The 15,734-nt window shown below is 40.4% G+C and overlaps 2 protein-coding genes across 6 annotated transcripts in view; one reads left to right on the plus strand and one right to left on the minus strand.

Annotated features, from left to right (window-relative positions):
• LOC127354553 (uncharacterized) overlaps positions 1–1,795 on the plus strand; it is a 28,598-nt gene extending 26,803 nt beyond the window's left edge. The window contains exons 9-10 of the mRNA XM_051384521.1: positions 11–68; positions 498–1,795. Of these exons, the coding sequence (XP_051240481.1) occupies positions 11–68; positions 498–686 (247 nt within the window). The 3' untranslated portion in view covers positions 687–1,795. The remainder of the gene's footprint in view (positions 1–10; positions 69–497) is intronic.
• A 614-nt stretch (positions 1,796–2,409) lies between these two features.
• On the minus strand, positions 2,410–15,209 carry pla2g6 (phospholipase A2, group VI (cytosolic, calcium-independent)). Of its 5 annotated transcripts, none has more exons than XM_051384517.1 (19): positions 15,135–15,209; positions 14,246–14,466; positions 13,396–13,605; positions 12,180–12,360; positions 11,852–12,039; positions 11,245–11,341; positions 10,689–10,871; positions 10,038–10,146; positions 8,869–8,985; positions 8,157–8,247; positions 7,907–8,070; positions 7,672–7,822; positions 6,930–7,066; positions 6,527–6,604; positions 5,775–5,929; positions 5,601–5,652; positions 4,627–4,742; positions 4,349–4,422; positions 2,410–3,642 (listed from the first exon to the last, which is right to left on the minus strand). In XM_051384517.1, exons 2-19 carry the CDS (start codon positions 14,458–14,460, stop codon positions 3,498–3,500), a joined length of 2,463 nt encoding a protein of 820 aa, XP_051240477.1. In that variant the 5' UTR covers positions 14,461–14,466; positions 15,135–15,209; the 3' UTR covers positions 2,410–3,497. The 5 variants fall into 5 exon arrangements, with proteins under 5 accessions (XP_051240477.1, XP_051240475.1, XP_051240476.1 ...); XM_051384515.1 differs by having other exon boundaries at positions 15,115–15,203; XM_051384516.1 differs by having other exon boundaries at positions 15,068–15,157.
• Between the last annotated feature and the right edge of the window lie 525 nt (positions 15,210–15,734).

Here is a 15,734-nt window from a genome sequence, read left to right on the forward strand (position 1 = left end):
CATTAACCAGAAGAAAAAGGACATCCAGCCAGTCTCCAAGAATAGAAACCTCAGACAACCTGGAGCAGGTAAAGAAAATAATCTGAATCACCATCTTCTCTCTTGCTTCCCTTCAGAATAAAACACCAGCTTCAACTCACAAATAACATTTAAATTTTTTTTAACTAAATTTGTTCTTCTGGTGATAAAGAAAATAGATGTATCTTTTTCTACAGCAGTCCGTATTAAGCCAATAACTTTTCTATTAGACATCTACTAGTCGTGATCTCTTTATGCCTGTAAAAGCTGACACACAATTCAGTTTTCTCTGCACAATTGTTTTAAAAAAAAACATTTTTGATGAACTCTTCTAACTAAGGTATCCATGAGCTGTTGTGCTAAACTTCCCCTCCAGTTGAGCCCTACTTAGAATCATTTTATACAGATTTGCTCAGGAGAATCAGTTAAAACTTTAAATTCAGTGTAAACAAGTATTATTTATCTTGTCTCTTCATCAGCTAAACCCTGGCCGTGTGTATGATGAAATCTCAGCTCAACCAACAGAGCAGGATGATCTTCACTACAGCGAAGTCTGCTTCCATCAGAACCACGCAGATCCTCTCTACAGCACAGTCCAGCCACATCAGCCTCAAGAGGAAGTCCCCTATGCTGTTGTCAACATAAGACCCAACACGACACCTGAGTGAACATCTCTTGCTATTACATCTCATTCAGACTCTATTTGAAGGATGTACTGTAAGAATGATGTAGCCCATTACAGGTTGGGCTATATCAGAAATAATTAAGTGATGTCTGATTAGGTTTTTTTTTTTATTTTATTTTTTTTTTTATGGGCTAATCTAAAATTGTTTAAATCGACTGGATCAGGAGATTTGGACTATGGCAGTGCTGTACATTAAGATGCTGCGGCCGGTTGGAGAACTCCTTTTCTGTTATTGTTTGAAATCAGCTTTCGGCTTTACTGCTGAAACACGTATCACCTAAGGCAGGAATAGCCTGCAGTCATTGTAAAAGGAAACATGGGGTTCGGATTAAAGAGCAGCAGACTTTGAGATGATCCACCCAGCCAGATCAATGGGACCAGCTCCACCACAGCGGGTGCTGTCACTCCAGTAAGAGAGGGAAGAGAGTTGGATAGTAGCCATGCTGGCCCAGCTTGGACTTAAGGCTGCTGATCGTGTTCCAAGTCGACGTAGCACAAGATGAGTAGAGGCGGACTCTGTGTTTGCATCAATGATACTCTGTGCTCAAACGCAGTCAAAGTGGACTTTTTTTCACCATCTTGTTGCTGCTGTTTACTTTGCCCCAGATGTAAATTCAAATGAGGCACGCAGAATTATTTCCTGGGTGTATATGTGTATATATAGGTATATAAATAATTGTATTTTATTTTATGTTATTATATGAAATTGATTATCTTTTGTGTAGCATGAAGGACCTGCAAACGTTTATTATACAACCTTGATGTTGTCCCAGTTTACTTGATTGATTGATTGATTGATTGATTGATGATACTTTAGTATATTTTGATAAAACATTTCCATGTTGGGATGGTGATGATTGACAAAATTCAAGGGTACTTATACACATTTTCACTGAGCACATCCCCGATCTGATTCAACTTGAAGGGCTGAGGAACTGGGTTACAGATGGCATACTTACTTAAAAGGTTATCATCCAACCTGTTTTTTAAATATTTTGTGACATTGGATGCCTAGAATCTGTATAGCAAATAAACGTAAAGCGACTGAATGTAACAACACACCTGTTGAATATTTTTCTGCTCATCATCTCTGCCTTGCACTTATATTTAGGGGCTTCAGTTGATGAGCTTATCGACGCCATGACTTTTGACTTGAGCAGACTTTCACAGTGTCAACATACAAGAAGTGGACACACAATACGCAGCCACAACAACCCTTCAACAAATACCATTTCTGTGGAATTCTATTTATATCAGTTCAAATTTATCAGCAGTACTATTATTATCCTAAGACTCATTCACACCTCATATTTCTGAGGGATGATTTGTTAAGTACATAAAGAATATATTAAAGGTCATAGTTAGTCTGTGTACTAGTGCACAGGACAGGCAATGAAAACTCAAAGGTTCTATATGTAGTTATTTACAAATTGTGAAAGGTGCAGAGCATATTCTATACCCTCGTAATGTTAGTTAAAACTTTATTGGATGGAAGTAACGTTACGTTATTTGGGCTCCTGCTAACCATATTAGCTTTAGCTGAGTAATGGTCATTTTTGAGAGAGAAAGCAACATGAGTGAACCTTTTTACAGTTGAATTATGGATTGTTTAATAGCTACAGTAATTAATTAATAAAATATATGGAAGTAGTCAGACCCGTCTTGAATCAAATTAGTGCCACAACAAAAGGAACAACAGATGCAAGTTTTGTCCATATTAATATATTTTATTACCATACCAGTATACACCTCAGTATTTAATTCAAATACAAAAAACATAGGAAATAATTTGTAACCTTTAGTTTATGTTGTGCAAGTAGCAGTGGGTCTTATGTTTCTTTGTCCTTCAAGTAAGTTGAAAATTCTAGTTTTCATGTCCAGTTTGATAGTAGAGGCTGTAACAGTGTAAAGTGTGCAAGCAAGTTATCACTGTGTTTAAACTTAAATATCATGTTTAATGAGTAGACAGTAAAGGCATGACAATGTGTTGTAGAGAAGAGAAAGGTACATATTTGGGTCCCAGACAGACATAAGGCAGAACTGGTTCGTCCGAGCTGTGCTACAGTATACTGCAGTTTCTGCAGCGGTACTGTAGGGTCCCTTTGATCATATGGCCTTACGGAAACTGTCAGTATATTCAGTGCCACTGTAGCTACTCTGGTTAAAAAAATAAATAAAGGAACAAGAGAAGGAGGAAGGAGGAGTCAGTACTTTTATCACAACCAATTCAAACTGCATTCAAACTATCTGTTCCTCAACACAATGGAAAGTGGGTGGGCGACAGTCAGTCTGTGCTTTAGTTTGATCTGGTTGGTGCTACTTCCTCCCACATTTCTCTTGTATTCACATACTAAAGAAGGGAATAGTTTACGCTCTCATTTACTGATTTATATACAAAACTTGAACCATGATAGTGATAAGGTCAGTGATAAGGTCACATGATGCTACATTATTTGCCTTCCAACAGGCTCTGTTAAGTCAGTTGTATTTTTTGTGTTAGTTTTCACTGTCGGTTTTGTTTCCCGTTTGCTGCTGTGTGCTGTCATTTCAACGTTAATATGAAAGTCATTGTGGTCATGTCGTCTCAAGCAGTTTGTCTTAAAGAAAGAGCACACCAACACAGACGTTACAGTCTTGAATCAGACACATGGCTCACTAATCTTTGTGCCCCGTCCAGTCACTCTTGTCTTTGACTTCATTCAGAGGACTCTCCTCTGCTCTCATATTCTCCGTCTCTTCTGCTCTCATAGTGCCATCTTCTCTCGTAGCCTCTCCTTGTGATTTTCCTCTGTTTTCAGTTTTCGAGTAGCAGCTTTGCCAGGGACTGGAGGGTTTCTCTATTCTCGTACAAGTACATCTGGGTTTCCCACAGCATGTCCACCAAGACTGCGTCGCTCACCTCATCCAGCATCACTTCCTGAGACAACTGGGGACTCAATCTGCACAGAAGACAATAAACACAGTGATTTGTGAAGAGTTTCAAAGTCTTTTATAAATAATAAAGCAATATTGGATAATGAATAATTGAATATAAAGTGCTATGCATAGCTCAAGTGGCTTGAGTGGATTCATTAACTCATTAAACTGGACTTGATATGACTGCAGAGAATGATCAGACTGTTGAGGGTTAAAATCCTATGTGAAGGCACGTGTTGTTTTCCTTCCTCTCTGAAGCTGTCAGGTGGTGTATCTCCACATCTACACAATTAAGCCTGATTGCAAATTATCATCATTACTGATAGAAATACCGGCTTCAACTATGAATGGGAGGGCCTCAAAAGCTCACTTTGTTCTTCATATGCATGTTAATGTATTTGCTGAACTGACAGGTGCCTCAGGCTATGACAATTAAGCTCAGATTCCTATGTAAGTTTTCTCTTTTAACTGACAGGCTGACAGTGTGAGCAGTCAAAAATGTTTTACTTTTTGCCAGCCAACACTGCACAGTGCTATACTTGTCTCATTAAAGACAACGTAATGGTGTGAAACACAACAAAGAAAGTGCGTGCAAATGTGAGAAACAGAGAGAAATGGGCAAAAAGGGAGATGGAGAGACAAAGATGATTAGTCTGAAAAACTGATGAGGGCAGGTTGAATCGGAGACAGACAGCGGGGGTAGCAGTAAAAGAGAACCAGTCAGCTGACCTGTGGTAAATGGTGTCGATCATTTCACACCAGGCTCTGGCTCTGTCCACTGCACAGCCATCAGAGTCTGTACACTGTTCAGTCAGAGAGAAAGTGAGAGAGAATTATTGACTCAAAGACCCTTTCTGAAAAAAAAGTTGTTACTGGTTATTAAGTCTAATATTTCAGGAATGTTAAAAGGCTCCACAAAAAGTGGAAAAATGGAAAAGACAACTCTGGATAAATCAATATAAAAAAAAATTATAGTTTCAGTGTAGAACTGTGTTATGTGTACTCACACAGTCCACCAGCATCTTGCCTAGCTCTTTGGCTCCTACGAAGCTCTTGGCCAGCTCCAGAGGGTTGGAGGGTCGGAAAACATCCACGGAGCTCACCACCACCTGAGGAGGTTTACCTGGAGATACACAGGATCAGTATGTGAATTTAGATTCGTACAGGACACCTCGGATAAACAGAATTCACCACATTACATATCACAGATGTTGCATGGCACATTTAATTAGACATAAAATACATTTCCAAAGTCGGAACACTCTTTGCCAGGACAGTGAGATATAAGGTGTAGAGGGATAGGGAAGAATAAAGGATCCGATCCGATCATTTCATATTGCCAATATCTGCCAATACCGAGTCCTGATCCGATACATTAAGATACTAAGAACTTAAGTTCACAGTGCACACTTCAAGTGCATTAAAGTTATTAAAATCAATCTAATGTATATGTTTGACACTTTATTAGCTCTGCATTGCATCAGGAACAAAAGCTGTTCCTTAATGTTTTTATTTTTTTATTTTACAAAATAAAAGCATGAATAATAAACCCTCTGTAATCTGGCTTGTTGGCCTTTACCTGAGTTACTGAATGAACTGAACTTTATTTTCGACTTTACATCGTTTGCATGGATTACAATAATTATGGGTTGCACTATGCATGAAAGCTTTAGAAGTAAAAACAAAACAAAGTAAAACAAAAGACTGGACTGGATCAAAAAAGCTCTATATAGCCGACACCGATCAGTTGAGATCAGATTGGGAAATCTCTAAAATGAATACATACAAATTTAGTCAAAATAGTAGTACAAATATGTATGTACCTACATTATGTGCATAGACATAATGAAAAATAATATACCAGCAGAGACAAACTGATTATGGGTGATACACAACACATTCAGATTCACAAAGTGACCCTACATAAAATAAAAGATTAAATGCATTATTTGCCATTTTCAGACACAATGAAGTAGCTTACCTGTACCAAGGGAGACCACTATACCTAACTTCTTGGTTCCCTTTCCATGGACCTGAGACGGAGGAGGGTTTAAAAAAAAAAAAAAAAAAAAATGACAGATAAAAATAAATGCATTAAAAATCAGTTAGTGATTGAATGGCAACTTAATGGAAGAGCATGGGAGAAGTTTCCTACCTCTGCTTTTAAGGCTTTATTGTACTGATGGATTTCCGACATGGCGTCTAGCGTCGGGTTATTGGCCAGTAGCCCTCCATCCAGAAAGCGGCCCATTGGTCGGAAGTAGGTGGGGGCAGCGCCGCTGGAGCGTGCAGCTCGCCACACAAGTTGTTCTAGTGTAAAAAGAGGGATATAAAGATTTAAAAAAACGCATGAAACAATTATTAAAATACTTTTATTCTGGGTCAAGGCTAGCTTGTTAGTGCTCACCATTAATTAATATTCATCAATGCAGAAAAGGATCATGGGCTGAACCATTTTTTTTATGTTGCTGTGCTATTACAATAAATTATACATCAGTATAGAATCACATTAAGAGGAAAAGTTTGACATTTCAGGAAATGTGATTATTCGCTTTCTTACTGAGAGTGAGAAGAGAAGACTGATGCCACTCTGCATGAATGATGTTACCGGCAGCTGTCAGTAGTGAGCAGCAGGCTAACTTAGCTTAGCATAAAGACTGGAAACAGGGGGAGACCGAAATAACAGCAACTCCAAACCTAACGTGTAAGTTGGTGTAAGCGGTATCAATCTTCTCTCTTCTAATCAAACTCGGCCAAAAAGTGTATTTCCCAAAATGTCAAACTATTCCAACATGGGAAAATGGGAATTTGTGGTACGTAGTCAAAAAACTGTGACAGACAAAATTACATTATTGTGAACTGGTTCCTTTCAAATGTTTACTGTCTCTCACTCATACGGACACACACCTTCATCTGTCATCTTGCTACGCTTTCTGGTTGGTTCCTCTGAGAATCCTACTATCAACACATCCTCATCCTCCCATCCTGGAACAACAACATGGCTGTCACTCAGACAACACAGTGGAACTGGACTTGTTCAGGAATACGATGACGTGCAAATCCAGATGCAGGCTTTGATAATGTTAGGCTTTTTAAGGTTTCATTTCCTGAATGGAATGAGAACTTGGTGTTCTTATACTGTTGAGATTACCCAATCCCAGAATGTAAAGCCACCAAGTGTAGGGTTTGAAAACGGCTTACTTTCACACCATCCAGTGGTAGTATTAGTGCACTGCATTACCCCTCCAATACAACGTTAGAGCACCAGTGCAGTAGTGTAACACACAGAATTGGCTCCATTTGTAAGTACCTTGTGGGATGGTGAGAGGCTTGAATGTGGCAGTGGTGGCGTATGGGGGCTCTCTGTGGACGGAGGGAGGGTCATAGTTCCTGAAGATGTGCAGCTCGCCTGGATGTCTGTCTGCTAGAACACTGGTCACCATCACCCTGTACAGAAACAAAGCGGAGAATAGAGTAATCGTTTGACAGTGTAGGGGTGAGTATGCAGCATTTGTGCTCATAAAAAAAAGAGGTTTGACTTCTCTTTAAAAACTGAAAACCCCATACTGCAACAGACCAAATGACAACAAAGTATTTTCAGTTGTTTCAGAGCACTTGCACACAATTTCTAAGCAGCCGAAGATTTTTTTCCAAAGTAATGAGGCTTTTTGTAGCAACCCAATCCACCACTCCAAGGTAAAATCTGCTTGAATTTTCAAAGCTGCACTGCACTTGACAAAATATTTTTTCTCAAACTAACTAATCACAGCAAGGAAGTATCTATCTAAAGCTGGTTGATGTCATTTTTACCAACAGCAGAAATATAGGAAAAACACACATAACCTCAGGAAAGAAATAGTACTTTATGGGAACTCACACTGAATCTTTTTTTCACTCTTTAATTCGTATGGGTTTTATATTTGCATACTTTCTGGAGGTACCATAGTACTGGCTTACACAATCAGCATGCTAACATTTTACCATTTGCTGGTGAGTACATTAGAGAAGAAGAAGCCTGATGCGTAGTGTACACATTCAACAAGAACAGTTACCTGGGGTATCGGACATCTGTCATCTTGGTGTTCTCTCCAAACTCTTTTTTCAGGAAGTCCTCCAGTGGTGCTGATTCATAAGGTCGTGAACCCTTGAACACCTGCTCCTTCATCCTAAAGTACAGGCAGCGCAGATACTCCATGGACTTACCTACAACACAGAAGAAACGTCATTGATGTTTTAATTCCACGTTATAAAAATATGTGAAAATAAAAAGGGGAAATGCATACGCACCATGTATTATAGCGAGGGCCAGGATGCCCCCAGTGCTGGTGCCTGCCACCCAGTCGAAGAGCTCTCTGGTGGGCCGACCGGCCTCTCTCTCCAGAGCAATTAACATCTGGATCAACACCAGGCCTTTAATACCTCCCCCATCCAGACACAGCAGACTGTCCATCCTGCAGAGAAGAGAAGAGAGTTATTTGTGTGTGTTTTATTGTCTCCAGAACTGCAATATTCACAAGTTTAGAAGCTTCTTACTCACTTTTTTTTCTCCATTCTGTGGCCGTCCACTTCAGACGCGCCTCTGCTCATTGCACTGAGTGCAGCCCCCACATACATGATGTCCTCAAACCCTGTTAGAACATTACAATAGCTATATTCATATGGGATCAACACATGGCATCAAATTCATGCATGAGGGATGAAAAAGAAAAGAGGCTACTGGGTTTCCTACAAGCCACAAGGGAGCCTCTAGATATAGTTTCACTGTCTGGAAAAAATATTTAGTTTCATATAATGACATTTGCTTTATTCATGGAAGCTTTCCAAAAACAAATTGAGCCAAGTGTAGAAAGAATCATACAAATAATTCAACTAAACTTCTACTGTTATCACTATCAATACACTATTAGTAGTATGTTGCTCATAAAAAGTGTGTGGAACCAGGGCTCTTTCAGTTCTGATGCATCAGAATAACATCACACCTTACGACTGGTTTCACAGAAAACTCAGATGTTGTTGGATCATTAATATGGCTCAAGTCATAATTAAAGTTTTTTTTACCTATAGTATGACCAATACAAATGAGCTAATCTGTTAACAATCTGTCATTATATATACATACAAGCACTGGATGAGATCTGTTACAAACTGTTCAAAGTGTAAAATGTTCAGTAAAAAAAAAAAGAATAATGTAGAGTTATAGAAAATGACAAACAAAAAGGGGAGGGCAGAAGTAGGGATGGTGGTGTTACCTATGCCTGGAGGCTTGGCCTTGTTGGAGATGGGGGAAGGAGTGCCAGGGGAGGGTGGGAGGCACCGCTGGACCCCTACACTACACAGCATGTCCAGCAGTATCTTTCTATTAGGACCTTTCATGTTAACACAAACACACACACACACACACACACACACACACACACACAAGCAAGGCAACATGTTAGACATGCACACACACCACAACGAGCAGGGAGAAAGAATAGAGAGATAGATAGAGAGAGAGAGAGATAGGAGGAGATGGAGAGAGAAAGTAAGAATGTGAGCGAGCTGTTAGCAATTATCATGCATTTTTAAAATCAATACATGTTAGCAACTTCTTTTACCACCACTTCTGCTTCAGAGCATCAAGTGAGGGATTTCATACACAATCATCTCTATGTGCAACAACAAATATGCTTAAGCAATAATCTTGTGTTTGAATAGACTCACAAATTCAGGAGGTTCTGATGTTTAAGAAATTAAAGTGAAATTTCAAAACATTTAAAATATCATTCTTTTTAAAAGGAATTAAATTATACAGCCAGTGCTTTATATCACTTGCTTGGGACTGCTGGCACAGTCTCAAGCCAAAATGCACTAAAAGTGAATCTGACATACATCATACTGACATGATTCACCGCACTACAAATAGAACAGTTAACGTGTCAAAGAAACAACTCAACCCATCCAATTAAAATTTTAAGACCTGTCAATCATATTTTAGACATTTTAGGGCCATATCTCATTTTACTATATATGGCAGTGAAATCTTTTTTATTGCATCTTTAAAAGATGGTGGAAGCTTTCTAACCATGTTGCTTCTAAACAGTCACAAAACAATGTATTAGTCGCAGGAGCTGTAAAACAGGATTTAACGTACTGACACAAGAGACTAACGATTGCAACCATTTTCATGCAGTAGCGTTACCGTCTACAGTGGAACACATGCATTTAAAGGAGACTAACTGTTAACATGGTATTATAAAGTTCAAACTGGCCTGTTAGGTCAAGCATTTTAAGTTCCATAAACCCCATGACTATTCCATCCTCCCTGTCTTCATTAAATTCAGCCTCCGGTGTACACACCCTTGCCCTCTTGCCTCATCTCATCTCCTCTCTCTCACAGTTTAAAGCTCTCTTTTCCATCGTTCACTCTTTCTCTTACCTTTGCTGGTGCGAGCAGCGATGAGTCCAGGTGTTTCTCCGAGGTCGTTGTGGATCTCCACATCAGCCCCGAACACAATCAGAGCTTTGATCAACTCCATGTGGTCCATCTAACGCACAGAGAGTAAATGGTGCAATGATATATATTTAAACAAACAAAACTAAATAATAATAAAATGAAAAATACACACTCTTTAAGATGTCATCAATCTGTCACATTCCATATATATTTAAAAACTGTTGTAATGTAGTTTTCTGGTATATCCATTTAAATTTTGTTTTAATACATAAATAGCATAGTTAACAAAAATGTTTTCGGTTGAAACAAGAAAAGTTGCTATTCAAGAAATGTCAGCAAGAACTACTCATACCAAGAGAGAAAGACAGCATGCTGGCCATTACAGGCAAGCAGGTCTTTGAAGTATATCCTAACGCTGCATGTGTGATGCAACCCGATTTCCCTATTGGCTGGGATTTTAAAACCGCTGTAATCTTTTAGTATTATGCCTCTCTTGCTAAAACTGTGTTGCAACAACTTTGCAAAAACCTTAACTAGACATTCCCCTTCCCTTTCGTGAACAATCTGATGATAGGAAAGAGATTATTGCTTTCATCTGGAAAATAAGAGCAAGGCACAGTCTTGTACACACACCTTCATAGCTAGGTGCAGGGCTGTGTTTCCATCCTGGCCCTTCAGGTTGGCGTTCCCTCCGTGGGTGAGCAGCACCATAGCCGCCTCGAAGCGGCCCTTCTTTGTCAGAATATGGAGGGCGCTCTCTCCGGTCTTACTGAGGTAGTTGACTGCACAGCCATGTTCCAGCAGCATGCGACACATCTGGCAAAGAGAGCGGAAGAATTATTTAAACATCAGCTTGATATTTACCCTCATATGTTAAGCTAGTCTTTCTTAAATCCTCCTGACGCATTTCTAATTCCAAACATGAATGTCTTGGTTTGGTAACCCAGAGCATCCACAGCAACCCAATTACAAGGCAACTTTCACTGGCTGGGAGTTGTGACATACATTTGTGTAATAGTTGCTTGAACTCCAACTGGTTGACCCCAAGGTCATAAATTAACTGCTGTAACATCAAAGTTTTAATTAATTAATTTCTCTGGATGTATACTATAGGATACACAGATGTACTGTAACTCAAACCACTCATTATGGATCTCTAACCACAAAACACTGATGTCATATTTTTCACCTCAGCAGTTTTGGCCCAGTGCAGAGGTGTCCCACCATACAAAGAGTCCTCAGCGTGGACCTGGCCTGGGTCCGCTTTGAGGATCTCCTCCACACAGCTGACAGTCAAACACAGAAAAGAGGACCATTTAGTATATATTAACTGAAGTAACACATTCGATATCTATGATATAACAAACTTTCACAGTATCCATGCTGTTTTACTTTGTGAGAAGTTTAAGCAACCCATCAAAGAGGATCTAAAATCTCTGTGTGAAATGAATTTGGCAGTCTCAGAGGCACAATGTTGGTTAATATACTTGTCTGATTTGACTTAATGAACTTGTCTGAGAGGTTCTCTCCAGAATTATTAATCATTTTTACTCTCATGGACTTATCCCAAGTTAATAAACCTGGAGGTATACTGCAGAAAGTGTTTATGTACACCTAGAGGTATATTTAAAAAGGAGACAGGGCAGCAGGGTAACTAGGGTAACTGTTACTAAGACTGTCCTGGACTGACAGTCTGTAGGTTGTTCCTTACAGAAACCCGCAGTCAGGACCCCACACAGCAGATAAGAAACTGCTCCGTGTTGCGAATCGTCGTCCTCATCTTTACCCCTACTCACCCCTTCTCGCTGTACTTCATGGCACTGTGGATGGGGTAGCCAACGCCACCGATGACATCACACTTGGCCCCTCCCCCCAACAGAGCTTTCACAGACTCCATGCGTCCCAGACGGCAGGCCACGTGGAGCGGCGTCTCCCCGTTGCTGTTCAGCTCATTCACGCCGGAGCACAACCGCGAGCACAGGACCTGAATGAGGAAAGGAGGGAGCGATGGACGACAGCATGGTGGGCGAAGTGGAAGGAGAGAAAATTATGTTACTACGCAGTTTAGAGGACATGACTCCTTCATTCATTCGGAAATGTAACTGTGAGTTCACCGAGTCTCACCTGGATGATGGCGGGAGAATCCTGCTTGGCTGCAAAGTGCATGGGCGTCTCTCCATTGCGGTCTCTGATGTCGGTGCGAGCCTGACTTTCGTCCAACAGCTCCTTCACACACACCGAGTCGCCGCGCTCGCACGCCAGGTGCATCGGCGTCTGACCTGCTGCATCCCGAGCATTGATCTGACTGGAGACAGAAAGATGACGTGACCACACAGGTCGCATTCAAGAGAAGATCAACTTTCACTTCAAATGTCTTTTTCATGTTGTTCGTGTTTTCTCGTTGTGTCTCCGAGCTGAAATGTTCTACAAGAACACTGGTTTCAGTTTATTTGAGGAGTCCCCGTACAGATAGTTTACAGTATTGGAAACATTTTAACAGCTTATTAGTTGAGATTAAACAACCATTTTACAGATATTACAGCCCTGTGGTTAAGGGTTAGGCACCAACATCTTGGTTAGGTTATGTTCATGAATTGTCAGATATATATAGATCTACAGGCAAAGCAAAACTGTTGAAATTTGAATTAATACTTTATAAACTATCTGTAGGAGGAACATTTGTGAATGCTTTTTGGAAGACTCTCACATTCTTGTCCATCTGAGACTTTTAGCCAAACTTTGAACACAAAATATAGCAACTACATGTTTCTATTGTGAAATATTGCTGACTCTCTCTCAAGTAGTTTTCAAATGCAAGTTGATTATCACACTGTACTGAACTTAATGAAAACTAACTGCTGCATAGCAGATGGGTAGGTCAATGCAAATGATTTGCAGATAGCAAGCTAAAACCTGAAAGGATTTTAAAGCCCTGTTGTCATGAACTAATTTTAAATAGTTAAGTGTTTGTTGCCATGTATGCATTCAGCTGGCGGCCTCACAATTACTGCCTCACATTATAAAGGTATACACATTATTATATTCTCTTTATTCAGCGTTATCCTGAAGCACTTATCTCACTGTTTCGAGCAAGAAATGTTTGCTTGTTAGTCAATTCATTCCAGAAACAATTTTGATTATCATTTAGCAATAACAAATGATTGTTGCTCACAGCTGATAAGACCTGCTTGATCCTTTTCTCTGTTATCCTTGTTAAATGAGTACGTTGTGGACTGTTGACGCAGAAATTCTAAAATGTAATTTGCATTGTCATTAAACTGTCACAAGCACAAGCATTTAGCAACAGCCGATCACATGGAAAAAGCACTTCCTGTCTTACCTCTGGACATAGTTATGTTTGAGACACTCTCTCAGGCCTGTCTCCACAGCAATGTGAGCAGAACTCCAGTCCGGGTGGTTGCGGATGCAGTCCACAATTGGCTGGGTGGTTTCAGCCTTCAGAGGAAGTGTCTCATAGAAGGGCCGAAGCTTGAGGGCATATTGGGGGAACAAGTTCATGGCGTCCTCTTCTGACGCCACCTGAAACAGCCTGAATCACACAGTGGAATAATAACACAGCCACATTTCACAAGAAAATCTGAATGAGAGTCAAAAACTCTGGGAATGTGTAATACTGCTACAAAGGGCAGATAAAAGAACAAAGAACAAACAAGAACTTTCAGGTTTTAAAAGTGGCTTTGACAATTCTCTGCACACACATATTCAGTGTATTTTTAGAATTTGCAGGGATTTCTAATGTTTGCTATGTTGCAGGGGTATTGTGTACATTAAACACAATACCCCTGCAACATAGCAAACATTTTGTTTCGGTTTTGGCATGCTGCAACAACTTCTTATCGTCACTGATTAACCCTGCTTTCCAGATATACGGCTGAATGAACCAGCGCTGGCTCATTCAAGATAAAAGGCTTTGTTGGGCAATGACTGAGGTCAATAGTGGTCTTAGCTAATTCAATATGTCAAAGGCTGAAATAAATCTGCAGAGGGTCATAGAATCTACTAGCAACCACTAAAAATCTGCATCTTTTAAATGCGACCATTTCAGCTGACATCTGCCAATTGAAATCTAGTTGCATGGATGCATAATACAAATGACACACATCACACCTCTCTCTGTGTGTGTGTGTGTGTGTGTGTGTGTGTGTGTGTGTGATGTGATCAATACTGACCTCAGAGTCATAGTGGGCATCTCAGGGCACATAAGCAGACAGTCCCATGAATGGCACTGGGTGTTTTTGTACAGGACCATGCGTCCCTCCTCCTTCAGCATGACTTTGCCTCCTCCTCGGTAGTCGGACAGCGGCACATCCCTGACCCGGTAGGGGTTGGTGAAGAGGGTTGAGACAGAGGAGACTGTGTCCAACAGCCGGCCTAAGAACTGCATTGTCACCTAGGACAAAGCACAGCGAGCTTAGGGAAGACACAGACAAACCCACAGCACTGTCTGTCTCTATGATATGCAACTATAAGACAAGAGGTTATGGCAGCCCATGAAGAAATGTTAAACTCTCTGTGTCAGCTCTGTTTGGCAGCCTGTAGGATTGTTTTCAACATTAATGAATAATTTATTTTACCCCCAGGACAGGACTCAAGACTAGCAACAGGTGTAACATCCCCAGATATTACATATTATGGCTGCTGACGGTCTGTAATGTGTTGTTAGATTAGTGTAGTAATCAGTAAGTAAGCATTATAGATAGTTATACTATCTTTACCAGCTGGGCTACCACTTTAGTTGACTACTCGGGCTCACTGTCAACTCCCCACTTCCTATCACACTCCAACAGGCTCCTTCTGATAATGAAAAACAAGACTGTTCCTCATTTAAATGATGAATAAGTTCATTCATGCTGCTCACGAGTTCCTAGTTTTACACGATCAATTTGATACGTGACATCAACGCTGCAAGCCAGAGGCAGCAAATAAAACCCTTTAAACTAGTTATTTTAATATAAATATCCCCAGTAATCATCTATGCTACGGTTAACTACCTGCCAAGTGAAGCTAATCGCGTTAACTCGTATAAAAAGCAGCCTACCGCCGTCCGTCCACGGTTACCTGCTAGCTCTCCTCGCCGTTGGATGACTTCTGACAGAGACATCAACAACCGCGAGACTGCAGCCAACCTTGCTGGAAAATCTTGACTGACGCGGGTTGCTCCAATCAGAGCTCAAGAATCAGACGTCGATAGGTAAAAAAGAGGGCGGGGTGTAATACGTGCTCGGGTTTTTTTTCTTAACACTGGAAAGTCCCACCGACACACAGAGGAGCTTTCTCAGTACAACACCGCCGCACACACACGTTGCGCTGCTCTATTCCTCTTATAACACTCATTAGTCAAAATGACTTGAGACTAAACTTAGCAAACTAAACAGTGAGTAAACCTACTTCATGTAAAAAGTGTCTGAAGCAGCTTTTTGCATGAATTTACTGAACATTGTGCACTACTGTGTCAGTCAGCAGCTTCAGTACAACATAGTTTGGTTTGGTGGAACTCTATTGCTCATGCACTGCCACAACTTTCATGTATTTTTATGTATGCGTTTTATACATTTATAAGGATAGGTTAAGTAGAATAACTTAACCTTTCCTAATAGCTCCCACTTTAGTTTGTGTGCTGCAGTGAGCCGTTCAGGTGGTCAGGATTACTGCACAGAT

Source organism: Dicentrarchus labrax, unplaced genomic scaffold (assembly GCF_905237075.1).
Source record: "Dicentrarchus labrax unplaced genomic scaffold, dlabrax2021, whole genome shotgun sequence".
Lineage (NCBI taxonomy): Eukaryota > Metazoa > Chordata > Actinopteri > Moronidae > Dicentrarchus > Dicentrarchus labrax.